Here is a 15390-nt window from a genome sequence, read left to right as displayed (position 1 = left end):
CTAATTGTAAGGGCAGTTTCTCCCCCCTGGCTGCCTCTGTCTGCGGTGTGGCAACGCCTGCTACCTCCGCCGGAGTGGCCAGCTTACGCTAGGGCCTTGTGTCTGAGCTCTGGAAGTCTGCTGCCAAACGTCTAAGACTGACAGTGTTTGGGTGCTTTGCCCTGGGGTGAAACAGGTGAGTGGGTCGCCAATTGCCCACTCATTCGCCTTTTCAATGCTGCTGCTGGTGGTGGTGCCAGCATCTCTTCTCTGCCAGTTCGCTTCCTGGCTAGAGTCATGCCCAAAATGTCCCTAATGGTAAGGGCAGTTTCTCCCCCCTGGCTGCCTCTGTTTGCGGTGTGGCAACGCCTGCTACCTCCGCCGGAGTGGCCAGCTTACGCTAGGGCCTTGTGTCTGAGCTCTGGAAGTCTGCTGCCAAACGTCTAAGACTGACAGTGTTTGGGTGCTTTGCCCTGGGGTGAAACAGGTGAGTGGGTCGCCAATTGCCCACTCATTCGCCTTTTCAATGCTGCTGCTGGTGGTGGTGCCAGCATCTCTTCTCTGCCAGTTCGCTTCCTGGCTAGTGTCATGCCTCAAATGTCCCTAATTGTAAGGGCAGTTTCTCCCCCCTGGCTGCCTCTGGCTGCCTCTGTCTGCTACCTCCGCCGGAGTGGCCAGCTTACGCTAGGGCCTTGTGTCTGAGCTCTGGAAGTCTGCTGCCAAACGTCTAAGACTGACAGTGTTTGGGTGCTTTGCCCTGGGGTGAAACAGGTGAGCGGGTCGCCAATTGCCCTCTCATTCGCCTTTCCAATTTTTCAATGCTGCTGGTGGTGGTGGTGGTGGTGGTGGTGCCAGCATCTCTTCTCTGCCAGTTCGCTTCCTGGCTAGAGTCATGCCCAAAATGTCCCTAATTGTAAGGGCAGTTTCTCCCCCCTGGCTGCCTCTGTCTGCGGTGTGGCAACGCCTGCTACCTCCGCCGGAGTGGCCAGCTTACGCTAGGGCCTTGTGTCTGAGCTCTGGAAGTCTGCTGCCAAACGTGTAAGACTGACAGTGTTTGGGTGCTTTGCCCTGGGGTGAAACAGGTGAGTGGGTCGCCAATTGCCCACTCATTCGCCTTTTCAATGCTGCTGCTGGTGGTGGTGCCAGCATCTCTTCTCTGCCAGTTCGCTTCCTGGCTAGAGTCATGCCCAAAATGTCCCTAATGGTAAGGGCAGTTTCTCCCCCCTGGCTGCCTCTGTTTGCGGTGTGGCAACGCCTGCTACCTCCGCCGGAGTGGCCAGCTTACGCTAGGGCCTTGTGTCTGAGCTCTGGAAGTCTGCTGCCAAACGTCTAAGACTGACAGTGTTTGGGTGCTTTGCCCTGGGGTGAAACAGGTGAGCGGGTCGCCAATTGCCCACTCATTTGCCTTTCCCATTTCCTTTTCCATTTCATTATTTTCCTTCTGATACACAACCAACCAAACATAACACACACATATAACACATATAACACACAGTGACATCACACATAACACACATACACACACACTTACAATGCACAAAACACAAGGACCTTTTCCTTGTTATTTGCCCTGGCCTTCACTCACTAATAGCATTACATTAACACTATAACTCACACTTTACCCTATAACATTTTTCCATCCACATACCTGCCAACAGACCCAACTTTTTCAGGGACAGTCCTGCTTTTTTCCAGTCCTGTCCCATCTAATTTAGCTAAACTAGGTATGCAAAATGCAAATACACATAGGTAGTTATAGCTCGGTAGGTAACGCTACTATAAACATTTAATAAATATAATCAAGTACTAAATAATAAATCTAACTTTAAAATACATTTAAATAAACCCCTATTTTTTAAAAAAAAAAAACATTAAAATTAAATTATTATTATTTAGACATAATCCATCTTTAACCAAACCAGTGCACTGCTACTAATCTTAAACATAACCGTACATTAACCCTAAGCTATTTTTTAGTTCTTGTCCAACATTTTTCCATCAGCATACCTGCCAACACACCCAAGATTTTGGTGGACAGTCCTGCTATTTTCCAGTCCTGTCCAATAAGTAAGTTGGGTTGTTGCAAAGTATGCCATTGTAAATAGGTAGCAAATGTTAGGCATGTAAAGTGGTCCAAAATCAATTTAAAAATGTAAAATATTCCCTATTCTTTTATTAAACATCTATGGACAGTACACCTCGGTATGTGTGTGCAACTCTATTGGTCGTTTCGGCAGGGGGCTCGCCTGCCATCAACGAATGAAGTGCATTCTGCAGTTCTGCAATTCACTCGTTGATGCCAGACCAGCCCCCTGCCGAAACGACCAATAGAGCTGCACACACGTACCTTCACGGCAGCTGCTGCTGCTGTGATGTGTTATTAACCCCGTATTAACCCCTGCTAGGCAACCAGGAGGAAAACGAAGATTAAACGAGCACGAAGAATGTCCGCGAATATTCGCCCGAAGAGAAGACAGGAACGGGCGAATATTCGCGGAATACGAAGATTTTTTTTTCCCCGAAGACGAGCACGAAGACGAACACGAAGAGCCCCCTGGTGCCCAAGTCTAATTTGGATGCAGCTCAAGAGGTAAAATAAATATGTGTTTCATTGAATCTGGGCCATTAAAGGGTTAGTAATGAAAGAGTTTCAGGATAAGCTTATTTAGAAAGTTCCCATGTATGTTTATTAGACGTATTGCTGATCTCTATCCACTGTTACCTGGGTATGTTCAACAATTCTGTCTACTAGCCGCATTGTTTTTTCATCTGATCTCATCTCTTGTCCTACCATAACCTAACCTTCAGTGCCACCGAACCACTGGAATAGTAAGCTTTAGAGCCTGAATCGTCCATCGACAGACAAAGAACTGGGGGCAAACTTAATGTGTAGTGGAACCGTGGAAGTGGATGCTCGTGTGTTTTCTTCTTAAATGGTACATTTTTAGTTCAGATTGCATAAGAATTTCTTTTTTGTCTGTTAGATTCAACAAAATAACTATCTAGTGGAGAATCTGTGCTATTTATTTAACAATTTATAGTGAAATAAAGATTCAAATGGAGTGTACTTTTATAAAACATATTCCAGTGGGCTTGTTCATTAAAAATGAGTTTTCGGATGTGTTGATCTCATCAATTTAATTATGAATTACCATGGGCCAACCCAATAAACGTTTCCTTTCATAACACTGACAAACAGACTTTATCACTGATTATGCAGGTCAGCATATATTTATATGTATATAGCTGTTTTACATAATACCTGTTTAACCCTTTATGGTTTTTGGCTTTATGAATCAATTAAGTATTTAGTTTTCACTCTTATAACTCATATACTTTGCAAATTCTCAGCAAATTCCGCATCTGTGCTACCCAAAGCTCTTCTTTTTCTAGGAGAGTGGATTCCCATGGTAGCTGGGGTAGGCATCTGTGGAGGCAGGACTAGCTGGAGAAGGGGTCACAACTAGCCCCATACAGTCTTAAATGGGCAGGGTGTGGGAGATGAAATGGGCATGTCGTAACACAGCCGAGAAATCGACCCGGAGACAAAGGTGGCAGTGCTTCATTTAAGACTCTTGCCAAACACAGAGAGTTCACAGGTGTGGACATTTCCCATCATATACCTAAACTTTTTCTTCCTGATTAGCTGCTCTGATTTGAACTCTTCAAATGCAAGACATTAACTGCAATACGTAATTTCATAAATAAGCTTTGTATAACCCCCCATTGTTTATCCAGCAATATAGGAAAGTCGTTTTCTATTTTAAAAAGTACAGCAGTTTAGAACCTTATGAGTTGTTATAGACGGACAGACAATGAAGGCTGATTGAGGCATTTTCTAGTGATTGCATCACTCAGAGTTGGACCACAGGAGAAGCTAAAAGCATTTTTTACGTGAGGTCTAATCAATATTAAAGACGGTCCTGACTCCTGAATCACAGAATCACAAACCACTGACACTGCTCTCTTTGCCTTTCGGGGCTGCAGCTATTTCGAGAACTGACACCAAACCTTCCAAGTCACTGAAACAACTGAACAGAACGGTAAAATAAACTGGCAGTGACTGTTGTGCTGATAGAGCATCTCTATGTAACTTTAATCAACCACTGATGTGGTGTAATTAAGGAACCAGATGGTTCTTGCTTATTAAAAGTGAATGTTTTTAAAATATTCAAAAGCCGCCTAGATTCCTAACAACTTTTTCCAAGTATATATAATTAGGTTCATTTAAACCCCATAAATGAACTTCAAAATGTGGGATTGTGGCTTAAAAATGATATATATTTCACACAAAAGTAAGACACCGAAAAATAGGCATTATTTACATATGGTACAAACTTCAATAAGGAAAACTTCTTTACAGTGGATCCAGAAACATGTCCATGACAGGATCTATTGCAGGTAAGCATCATGTATATATGTGTGTATATATATAGTGGCATCAAAATTGCTAGCAAATCTAAATCTAAAAAGTTATACTTACCTGAATGTTGCCGGTTTTGGGCTCTTTCCTACATGGCTGCTTGGGTGCTGTAAATGCTTGAAGACTCAGACTACCTTGTGTTATATTAAAAAATGCAATGTGCTCATTGAGTTGAGTGGCCATGTTTGTAGTTTTTTATCTCTTTGCTATGCTGGCATCTTATTAATGGGGAAAATTTAAATAACTTTTCAAATATAGATTCGCTAAGCTTCAGAGGCTGCATTATCCAGGGAGTTCATTGGATGTAATAAACTACATTATTTTACATGACATATTTCTTTCATGTCCCTATAATAATGTCTTGTTGTCCAGCACAGTACAGCTACTATGCACAACGTTTTTGGATCATTTATTAGTTTATCCGTTATAGGTTTGCCACCCATCCTGGTTTGACTGGGACAATCCCAGAATAAAGAGGTAAGTCCTGAGTCCCAGACTTAACTCTATGTCCTGGTTCTCAAAGAAGTCGAGACATGGCTCGGTGGGGCGACGTAACGTGGTAGTAGTGCGGCAGCTCTCCATGTTCTCATGCTTCGCACAGGGTAAGTGATGAGTGTCTAAGTGTGTGGGTGTCTTGCTGTTTGTGTGGGTGTGTATGAGTTTTGTGTGTCATTGTATGTGTTACTGTGAATGTCAGGATGTTTGTTAGTGTATGCATGTTAGTCTGAGCGTCTGTGTGTATAGGTGTCAACGTCTGTGTGTGTGAATGTCAGTGTCTGGGTGTATTAGTGTGAGTGTCTTGGTGTGTTAGTGTGAGCATTATTGTGTGTGTGTTGGTGCGGGTGTCAGTGACTGGGTACATGTGTGAGTATCAGTGCTTGGCTGTGTGTGTGTCTGTCAGTGTCTGGGTGTATTAGTGTGAGTGTCTTGGTGTGTTAGTGTGAGCATTATTGTGTGTGTGTTGGTGCGGGTGTCAGTGACTGGGTACATGTGTGAGTGTTAGTGTCTACGTTAATATGAATGTCTGTCAGTGTGAATTTTATGGCAATTATGGTACAAGAAAATATGTCATGTTTGGCCTAGTGATGATTGTCGGCAAGGTCCCACACTAAAACCTGTTCCTTGTCTCTCTATGGCAATATGGCCAATTTGGTGAAGATGTCATCTTTAACTGAATTGGGTTAGGTTGTAAGCTTTCAAAAATACTTAGGCCTCTTCAAGAATATTATTCAGGTATAATATGCCTGAGAAAAGTAATCTCAAAGGCTTGCAATCTAATGCAATTCAGCTAGTTAATAAAGGTATCATCATGGCCAAATGTGATTATTGTGTTTTCAATGTTAACACTGTACAACTCTATCTTGCTGTATATTTAATTTCCCTCAACATGTACTGCACATCTCACACACATCTTGTTCCATAACATATTAAGCAGTGAACAGAGGGTAACACAAATTGGCCATTCGGTAAACTGGGAGAAAATGCCTAGTGGTCCTACGCCTTGAATGTTGCTTGCGCATCGGAACCTTTTAGTGTAATGTAAGCATGTAGTGTGCAGCCACGTGTATCCAGCAGATTATGTCATTTTTTTGTCTGTGCCTCGGCCGATTTTAATCCTCAGTTTGGCGCTGAAGGGGAGTGAGGGAACTGGCTCCAACTGTTGCTTTCTCTAAAGTCAATGGAGCTTCCTGTACTTATATTGACGACAGGCTTAAGAGTGAGTCAGTGCAAAAGGTGCCATTACAGTGGCGCCAATTCTGTGTTAAGTGTTGTGCCTAGCCTATTAACCGAAGTTGTCATGGTGCTCGTGCCGATCGAGATGCTGACCCAATCTCAATATAAGTCGTTTTAGATCCTGACACTCCCGAGATGTCTCTAGTTTTCACCCTGTAAGCCTCATTACTTGTCCTGGACATGCTTTTTAAAACTAGTGTATATGGCACACTCTTTAAGAAGTTTTAGCAACAATTTATATTAATGATGTTCTAAATGAGATGCTAAATTAAAGGGTAATTCTAGTGAAAAATAGGTATACTTAATTACCTTAGCTGTGGAAAACAAGATGGATGTCTGTGATTAACTTGTTTTGCTGGTTTTATTACCCATTAATCTGAGAATTAAGAAAACTAAAGTAGTTTTTGGGTAATATTTTTTTACATTCAAATAAATAAGGATGACACTTGACAGTAAGCAAAGAAGCACATATCTATATAATGCGTGTCCTCAGATTAAGTGGTAATCTTAGCAATGTTTGATCTTTTTTTTTTTTTTTTAACGTCCCTGGCAGCCCTACTAAAGAAGTACTTTAATATGCATTTTCCAAACGAAAACAAAAAAACTACCACTATCTGCCCTAGAAGTTGCAGCCCTATGGCTGCAGCTTCTTTCCTCTTCCATGGTCTAACATTTTTTCCCCGCTGATTGGCTGCTTCAAGCTTTGCTTATCTGCAGGATAGAACAATGTCTGCCTTAAACATTAATTTCAAATACATTAATCTCTAGAACTGCCATAGTGATTGAACATGTAGCTGTTGTGGGGCCCATATTATATGCCTGCATGACTGCCTGAGACATGAGCAACATATCATAAAATGTGTTAGTGTCTTAGTGTATAGATCCCATTTAAACGGACCAAAAAAAAATGTAGTCCTTTGAATAGAGGAATCAAATACCTGCCTGCTGTATCATAGCAGAGAAATAAATATTTAAGTATGTATGGGAGCAGCTGCTGAACATCTGCAGAGTCGGAACTGCATGTTTAGGAACAAAAAGATTAATTCTCCAGGCCCTGGAGCTTTTATTCTCCGTTTATAGTGCCGTGATATCAAACTATAATAGTTATGACACATTTCAAGCCATCCAAAGTTCAATCTACTGTAGTGAGTCTCCAGCTGCCATATTAATGGTGCCATTAAAGGGTTTAGCTACTAGGTTGAACCCGTTTCACCTTTGTATGTCACAGTTTCATTCTTTGTATTGGATATGCCACATTTAAAATCACAAACAAGCTTCCTGTGCTTATCCTGTAACATTTTAAGGCTGAAATAATACACATTGTTGATGTACTTTGGAGACAGATCAGCTTTAGGATTTGTGCACTGGCTGGAACCTGGTGTTCAGGAGCAGGTTAAGGTCAATAGAAAAGTTGGATTGACCTTATCTAATTTTAAAGAGGAAGTTGTTTGTGGTAGGACCTTGTGTTACAATAAACACAATTTGCTTTATACATTGTTTAAACAAACTACCATCCTTTTTTATGTAGTGCAATGGGGAGTTGAGGACAAGGTGAGTACGATAAAGGTGTAATGATGACAAGGTAGCACATTGATGGCAAGCTGAAAAAAGGTAAAAAGAAACTGAAATTTGCATATGTACATTTACCTGAAAAATTATGTTTCTCCCCATTCTTGTAATATTGACATTGTGAGGCTGCCCATTTGCCATATTTTTGTGATCAGTGATATCCACGTTGTATGGCTCTTTGGTGCCCCCTAAATTGTACCGAATTTGTAAAATTCCTGAAAAGACACGATGGAAAACCTAACTGGTTAAATTAGTGTCCTATTCCAGCCTACAGAGATGCAAAGACTAATATTAATCAGGAGGCTAAAATTAGACCTACCATTCATGGAACTCATTATTGTAGAAATCTCTCTGGCAACCTCATAATTATTCCAAAAGTATGTTACAAAAAACATTTGAAAAGCTAGACAGTGAGTACCCAATAAGATGGGTGAGGTGGGTAGTAGCACCCTTACAATTTATCAAAATGCAATGCATAATTTTAGACTAATGCATTGTTTATTTCCAGTAAAGGAAACGGTCTAGTTTAAAAGAAAATACATCCTTACCAGATGACTTTAGCAGGACAGCCAGGTAGTCTTGGGAATAGGAGCTAACATACACGAGAATACATGGGGTCTTAGAGGTGCTGAAGCTAAAAAGCAGTTCCTCTTTTGCTAGGGCAATGTCTGACGCTGAACTGAAATGAGGAACATTTGCTGTGTCCTTGGGACTGACAATTGCAGATGTTGACGCTGAGTGGAAGTTGTATCTCAGCCATGTTCCTTCTTCGAAATAGCCCCCCACATCTGTCAATGGTGAAAAATGTAAGCAGAGGTTTTTTTAAATCCAAAAGAGACAATGCGCCAGTTAGTCGAAAATTACAGTGGTCATGTAGATAATGTGAGGCAAAACTGTCCTGGTCATTAGCACATCTGCAAAACAATGAGAGGTCCAAACTATGCCAAAAATGGTTTTAATGAAACTTTCTTTTACATTTTTATGCAGATAAGTATCTATCTTCATTATTCAGAACATCTGATTTGCTCATTATTGCCCATGCGACTATTACTTGTATCTACATAACCTCCTTCTGCAACAATTCCTCCTTTTAATATAAAAAAATATATAAAGTCAGCAACGTTTGGATGTCATTGATATAAAGCAAAGCCTTATGTTTATGTTCATTTTCTGATATTGTTTTGTTTTCTCTTGAACACATATGAGTCCCCCTGGTTCTATATCTTCCCAAGTACACAATGTAGAAATCTATAAATTGACAAAAGGCATTGAAGAAGAGAACTTTATAGTCAGTAATCCCAGAAGACAAGTTTGGAAGGTGGAAACACAGGTTTATGGTGCTTGATGCACCCTTGGACAATCATAAAAGCACCTGTTCCAGTTATGGAACTTATTGAAGGTGGGCGAGGGCTGGAACTAACAAAGGAACCTGAGTTCTATAAAAAGCTAGGCGGATGTAGGTTGCTTTAATATAGATATGTCCTCAAAAGAGATCAGTTAGATCATATTGGGACAGTATCTGGAAAAGATTAAATTGGTTTCTAAGGGGATTTGCTTTATATTTAGCACCTTGCTTCACAATATGTTTTCTTTGTTACCAAGGCTTACTTTCTAAAACAAGTGGTACCAGATCAACCAATTCTGAGCCATCAGGTAGGGCTGCTTTGTCTGATGCATGTTGAAAAACACATATGAATCTTTAGATAGATAAATGTTTTTCAGCCCATGGTAGGATGTCATTACATATGAGCATTTAAGACCTAGTTATGAGTATTGAAGGTGCTGTTTCATGGAGGCTGTTCAAAGCTGTTGGTGATAAATATGTTGGATGTCACACAAAGCTAGACTAGGGTCTTAAATACCAACATAGACTATTACTGGTCATGATCAAAGGCAAGATAATAAATATGTAACATGAACAAAAATCTAACTTTTGTCGAGGGATCGAGTGATAAGATTTATAACAACAAACAAAGGCAAAGCATTTAAAAAATCAAGGAAAAGAAAGTATAAATAAAATGATTGATTCCTTTACTTAATGGGCATGGTGAATACATGTTAAGGTGTTACCTTTTATGCAGAAGGGTCCGTCATATGCAGTCCTTGAGCAGTCACAGGAATAACCGTTGTATTTCTCTACGCACTTGCCCCCGTTCTGGCAGTACATCCCAAAGCTGGTACAGTGTCCCGAACAGCCAGGCTTTACCCCTGGTGTGACCTTTGCCCTCTCTTCCAAATCCAGAGTCACACCATTCATTCTCAAAGAACGTATGCAACCCAGGAATCCTTTCTGATCTCCAGCAGCACCTTATTGTGCGAAACAAGAAAATGAGGTCATATCTGGCACCTCACTACAGAATTATCCTTTTATCTGTCTTTTTTTATACGTTACATTACAAAAAAGTTTAAGAAATAATTCTTGGCAACGATGGCACTAAGAAGTTTAGTGCCCATAGATGCCACTAAAGTTTGTTTTACCTATAGTGGCTTCTAAGAAAAAGATCGCTTCCTACAAACTTTACAATTCAATTACAAGAGTCAGTCTTTTATTTCCAGGCATGGTTTACAATATATAAGATGAAATACCTGGCACGTTCAGCTATTCTGCACTGTGGTAATGGATTCTTATATGACATGGTATTAAAGAATTAACACAATGTTCCCATTTCTTTAGAGCTGAACGTTCAAGCAAATAATTGAATATTCTGATTTTTTTTCTGCCCTGTAGATGGATACTCAAAGCTGCATGAACAAAAAAAAAGACATCTCTATGATTTTCTACCAGTCTGCAATAGGACCTTGTGCACCCAATTAAAGAGATGTTGGCTTCCTTAGCTTCAAATATTGTTTTTGACTTAAAAATCATACATAAACCTATGGCCTTAAGGCCCATCGTGGCATTGTAAACCTAGTTGCTGCACTTTTAAGCATTTTTAATTAAAAACTCAGCAAGAGGTGCTTAGTGATGTGACAGTTCTCATAAAAATGCCCTTTATGTGCCATGTTATTAAAACATTAATTAATCTTTGGCGCCAGAGTGATATCAGAAGAGACTATTTAATTCTTAAACATCATAAATACGATGAGATGTTCTTCACGAATTGGATGTGAATTACGGGGGAGATGTCTACTCCCACACGTTGTCCAGATGTTCCATACAATATCTGGCAGTAACAGTTTCTAACAAAGTAATATGGCTTCCACGGAATTGCAATGAGAATTGTAGATACTTCCAGCTGATTGATTGATTATAGACTGGTTTGATACGTGTGCTTAATATCTTTCCTACCGCAGCAGTTTATTACAAGCCTTAAATGTGCATTTGGTTCAATTATGAGGTCTCGGCACAGGGCCTCCATTTCATATTAATGTGTTATTTTAAGTATTATCTATACCAGGCAAGCATATGGAGAGTTTATATTGCCTTACATCCATTCTACATTGGAAGAAACCATGTGCATTCTAAACTCTGGGAGAAGATTAAACTTTTATCTGCAGACCTAGAAGTTGTCACATGGGTGACTTTCTCTGCTTAAACAGCACACTGAGCTGATTCTTTATGGCAAAGCTTATGAAGTCTGTTTCTACTGAACTACTACTACTGAACCATTCTATTGCTTGCCACAGGACGTATGATGAGGCAAAAGGATGCCTGTCTATTAGACCGGGCTCAAATAACAGAAAGAGAACACATACAAATGGCTAATATGCGGTTGGCAGAAATTCAATATTTAATCTTATACTAGTAATACAACAGTTAGGCGGGGATTACCCTTTAATGTGTTCTAAGTCTTCCTCCATTTGCATGAATGGGGAACAAGATCTTGGCAGGCACAGAATGATTATGAAACTCAAATGAAAAATTGTTACCCATGTCTAGCCCATTTTAATGTTCAAACACCCTTTATCTGTAAATAATGTTCTAGTCTTCAAATTATTTTACCTGGCATAAGTACCCACATACCGTACAGTGCCATTAAGCTACTACATCTAGAAGCCTCTGGAGCAGATGGACCCTGTCTGTGTTTAGACATAATGGTTTTATGTATGAAAAATACTGCATCATATACAGTATTTTTGGAGAATGTGGGATGGGTAATAGGTGTGGGTTTTTGGAGCCCCAACACTCCAGCATTAAACATCACTAACTTGCTTTGCGACAGGTTTTTTCGGTCAATGACCTTGGATGACCTTGCATGTCTAAGTCAACACAATTTCTAGTCTATAGCTATTACTAGCATAATCTACATAAATTCACTATGTCCATTTTACATCCTTGTAAAAGGTTTATTCTGATGCCTGACTGTAGTAAAGTTCTAAAAAAAAAAAGTATTAATATTACCGTATTTGCTCGATTATAAGACGAGGTTTTTTTCAGAGCAAATGCTCTGAAAAATACCCCTCGTCTTCTAATCGGGGTCGTCTTCTAATCAGACCTCAAATAGAGTCTGATTAGGAGACTAAGATCCAGATCCCCCGCACCGCTGCAGGGGACCTGGATCCTCCTGTCTCACCCCCCCCCCCATCATACACACTTACCGGTGCTTCCTGCTGTATTGCCGGGGCAGCGGGTTGACGTCTACGCGATCCGCGTAGACAACGTCCGCTGCAGCCGGAAGGAGGTGTGGCTAGCAGCGGGGGTTGTCTGCGTCCGTCGCGTAGACCTTCCCCGACTGTCAGAGATCTCTGATCTCTGACAGCCGGGGAAAGTATACGCGACGGACGCATACAAACCCCCGCTGCCAACTCCACCTCCTTCCGGCTGCAGCAGAAGGCGACGTCAACCCGCTGCCCCGGCTGGAAGCACCGGTAAGAGAGGGCTGAGAGGGGAGAGAGGGGAGAGAGGAGAGAGAGGAGAGAGGAGAGGGGAGGGGAGGGGGGGGGAGAGAGTGTGTGTGTGTGTGTTAGTTAAATGGGGGCATAGGGCATTTCTGGAGTGGCGTTAAGGGGGCATTTAATAGAGCACTCTGCCTCCTGAAATGCCTTATACCTCCCTATATGCCACTCTGCCCCATAATATGCCTTTTAACCCCCTAAATGCCAGAGTGGCATATAGGGGTATAAGGCATTTCTGGAGGCAGAGTGCTCTATACAATGCCTTTTAACTCCCTTAATGCCACTCTGCCTCCTGAAATGCCTTATACCTCCCTATATGCCACTCTGCCCCATAATATGCATTTTAACCCTCTAAATGCCAGAATGGGATATAGGGGTATAAGGCATTTCTGGAGGCAGAGTGGCATATAGGGGGTCAAAAGGCATACCATGGGGCACAGTGGCATATAGAGGGTTAAAAGGCATATCATGGGCCACAGTGCCATATTGGTGTGGCAAGCCTGGGGGCAGATGTGCGTAACTGGGGGACAGGCTGGAAAATACAAGAAATAAAAACAAAAAAAATATTTTTCTCAATCATAGCTTTTATTAAAAAAAATAGTTTACATGAATTAACATTTACTGGTAAAACTTTTTTCCTTTAGGGTCGTCTTATATTCAGGCTTTTTCTTTTTTCCTAAGTTAATATTCAGATTTTGGGGGGTCGTCTTATAATCAGGGTCGTCTTATAATCGAGCAAATACGGTAATAGCTAGATATCCCTGCAGTGCATTTACAAATGTCAAATTTCTACCCATAATGCTTTAAGAAACTGCAGTATACTAGCAAAGAACAAGGTTCAGAGAGTAAACTTTCCTATTGCAACACAAAGAGCTACATTAGTTTATTTTACTAAGTTTATTTATCACTTGGCAATTTTAAAATGACAAGGACATTTTTATAGAGGCTGATTTTAAAAGCCAAATTTGCATTTACTAGGCAAAAGTTATTTTGAAAAAGCAATGGTGCTTTGCCTGAAAGCAGCAGAGCGTAATTCTGTTAAGGACTAGGACTTTTGAATTAGCGTATTCCTAAAAGCATTTCCGTATGTATTTGTGTATCAGGAAAAAGCACATACTTAATAGGAATACATTTTTTGTAATTAAATGGCCTCTTTTATCTAAAGGTTTGTGATTTAGATTAATAGTTAATTCAATTTAATGTAACCCAAAACAATATATAGATATATTTTTTTTGCATCAAAATAGAAAGCATTTTTAGAGACTAGGAGTATTCTTTATAATATAATCGTAATTATATGTTTTATGATAATTGTTGGTGTAACATAACAGGCCATAGCCAGTAAGGATAAATATTTTCTATTATGGAAGTAAAATGTAACCATATTTGGAATCAACAAAAAAAAAAGTTTTGTTTTTGTTTTTTTGCATAAAAATAAAAAGCATTTTCAGAGACTCTTGGGGTATAATTTCATCCTAATTATTAGGTTTATGATAATTGTTGGTAAACATAAGAGGCCATAGGCAGTAAGAATGAATATCTTCTACTGCGGAGGTAAAATGTAACAGTATTTTGAGAAGTGGAATCAACAAAATAATAGAACACTGTATTGATTGACTGTGTGGGTTTATCCACTAAATCGATAGCTGGCTTGCAAGAGAGTTGCCTTTTCAAGTTCCCAGCTTCAGTATACATTATTAGGGGCCAAAACCAATGAGCTTATCTGCTAGAAGGGTAAGCTTGCCCTGCAAAATGCATAGTTTAGCCAGTAAGTCGACTTTAGAGGCTTGCGGATTTAACTATGAAAAGTCAAACAAGCTATTCTTGCAGTAGAAGCTTACTTGTGTTGGACCTTCATCATAAATAGTAAATTAGATAAAAAATAAGCTGCTTTCTGTTAAATAAACCACTAATAAGAATTGGATTTTCAGTTTTACATGACTGATTAACATATTACTTCAAGTCAAAGTATTTTTTTTCTTTTCTTACCAACGAAGAGTTGACTGTAAAGCTCAAGTCGTGTGTGACCTTGGGTGGGAGCTTTTCGTATCTGAAGAGGTAGCTGGTCAACTTGTAAGCTGGCCTCCTTTACATTTCTTTCTGCTCTGACTCGGTGCCACTGATCATCATTCAGAGGAGTTGGAGACTTAACAATCAATTCAACTGGTCCATTTCCGACATCAAATGAAAAGGAAACCTCTGTGTTGGCTGAAAAGTAGGCCACACAACATGAGTTTGTCATACAACCACATATAACACTTCAATTTAGAACTATCTTACAGAAATGTCTACATGCAAGGTGAGGCTATACCAATGCTTTATTCTAAATAAAGATGTACAGTATCTCAAAATTCTATTGGCTTTCATATAATACAGCATTACCTTTATAGGATTTGCCCCTACTAGGGATAATGCTAGGCTTATACACATTCCACAGCACCTTCAAAAGACTTTTAAGAATCATTTCCATAAACAAATGTGTGATAGACTTTTTAGTACTGGCAGACAATGACAACTCTATTTCGGAAAATATATTTCTATGTATGTGTGACAGAATGACCTGTCATACAGGGCCCCAATGTAGTCCGAGATGGCTCCAGCCTGGCTGCCAAACAGGCAGGAACTCCATTGTGTAAACTAATCCCATAACAGGATGGCTACCAGGGGGATATTCAGTAGCTAAAGGGGATTAAAGGTTGGGTTGTCTACATGTACCTGTTTATCAATGTTAATTTATGTTAATGAAGTTCTGTGGCTATATCAGTCTATGTTTTACAACAATAAACTGTTCATTCCTGCTGTACTCAGTTCAAGGTAGTTGTGTCTACTTATTGGGTACACATAGCAGG

The 15390-nt window shown here is 40.1% G+C and overlaps 1 protein-coding gene across 1 annotated transcript in view; it reads right to left on the bottom strand.

Annotated features, from left to right (window-relative positions):
• LOC149286607 (contactin-associated protein-like 2) overlaps window positions 1-15390 on the bottom strand; it is a 494134-nt gene that overhangs the window by 45578 nt on the left and 433166 nt on the right. Inside the window, exons 17-20 of the mRNA XM_089493838.1 lie at window positions 14531-14749; window positions 9776-10012; window positions 8254-8493; window positions 7784-7920 (exon numbers count right to left, since the gene is read on the bottom strand). Of these exons, the coding sequence (XP_089349964.1) occupies window positions 7784-7920; window positions 8254-8493; window positions 9776-10012; window positions 14531-14749 (833 nt within the window). The remainder of the gene's footprint in view (window positions 1-7783; window positions 7921-8253; window positions 8494-9775; window positions 10013-14530; window positions 14750-15390) is intronic.

The sequence above is a fragment of the Sceloporus occidentalis genome, unplaced genomic scaffold (assembly GCF_023333645.1).
Source record: "Sceloporus occidentalis isolate IW3139 unplaced genomic scaffold, rSceOcc1.0.p SCAF_67, whole genome shotgun sequence".
Lineage (NCBI taxonomy): Eukaryota > Metazoa > Chordata > Lepidosauria > Squamata > Phrynosomatidae > Sceloporus > Sceloporus occidentalis.
This window is presented reverse-complemented; position numbering and strand designations above follow the sequence as displayed.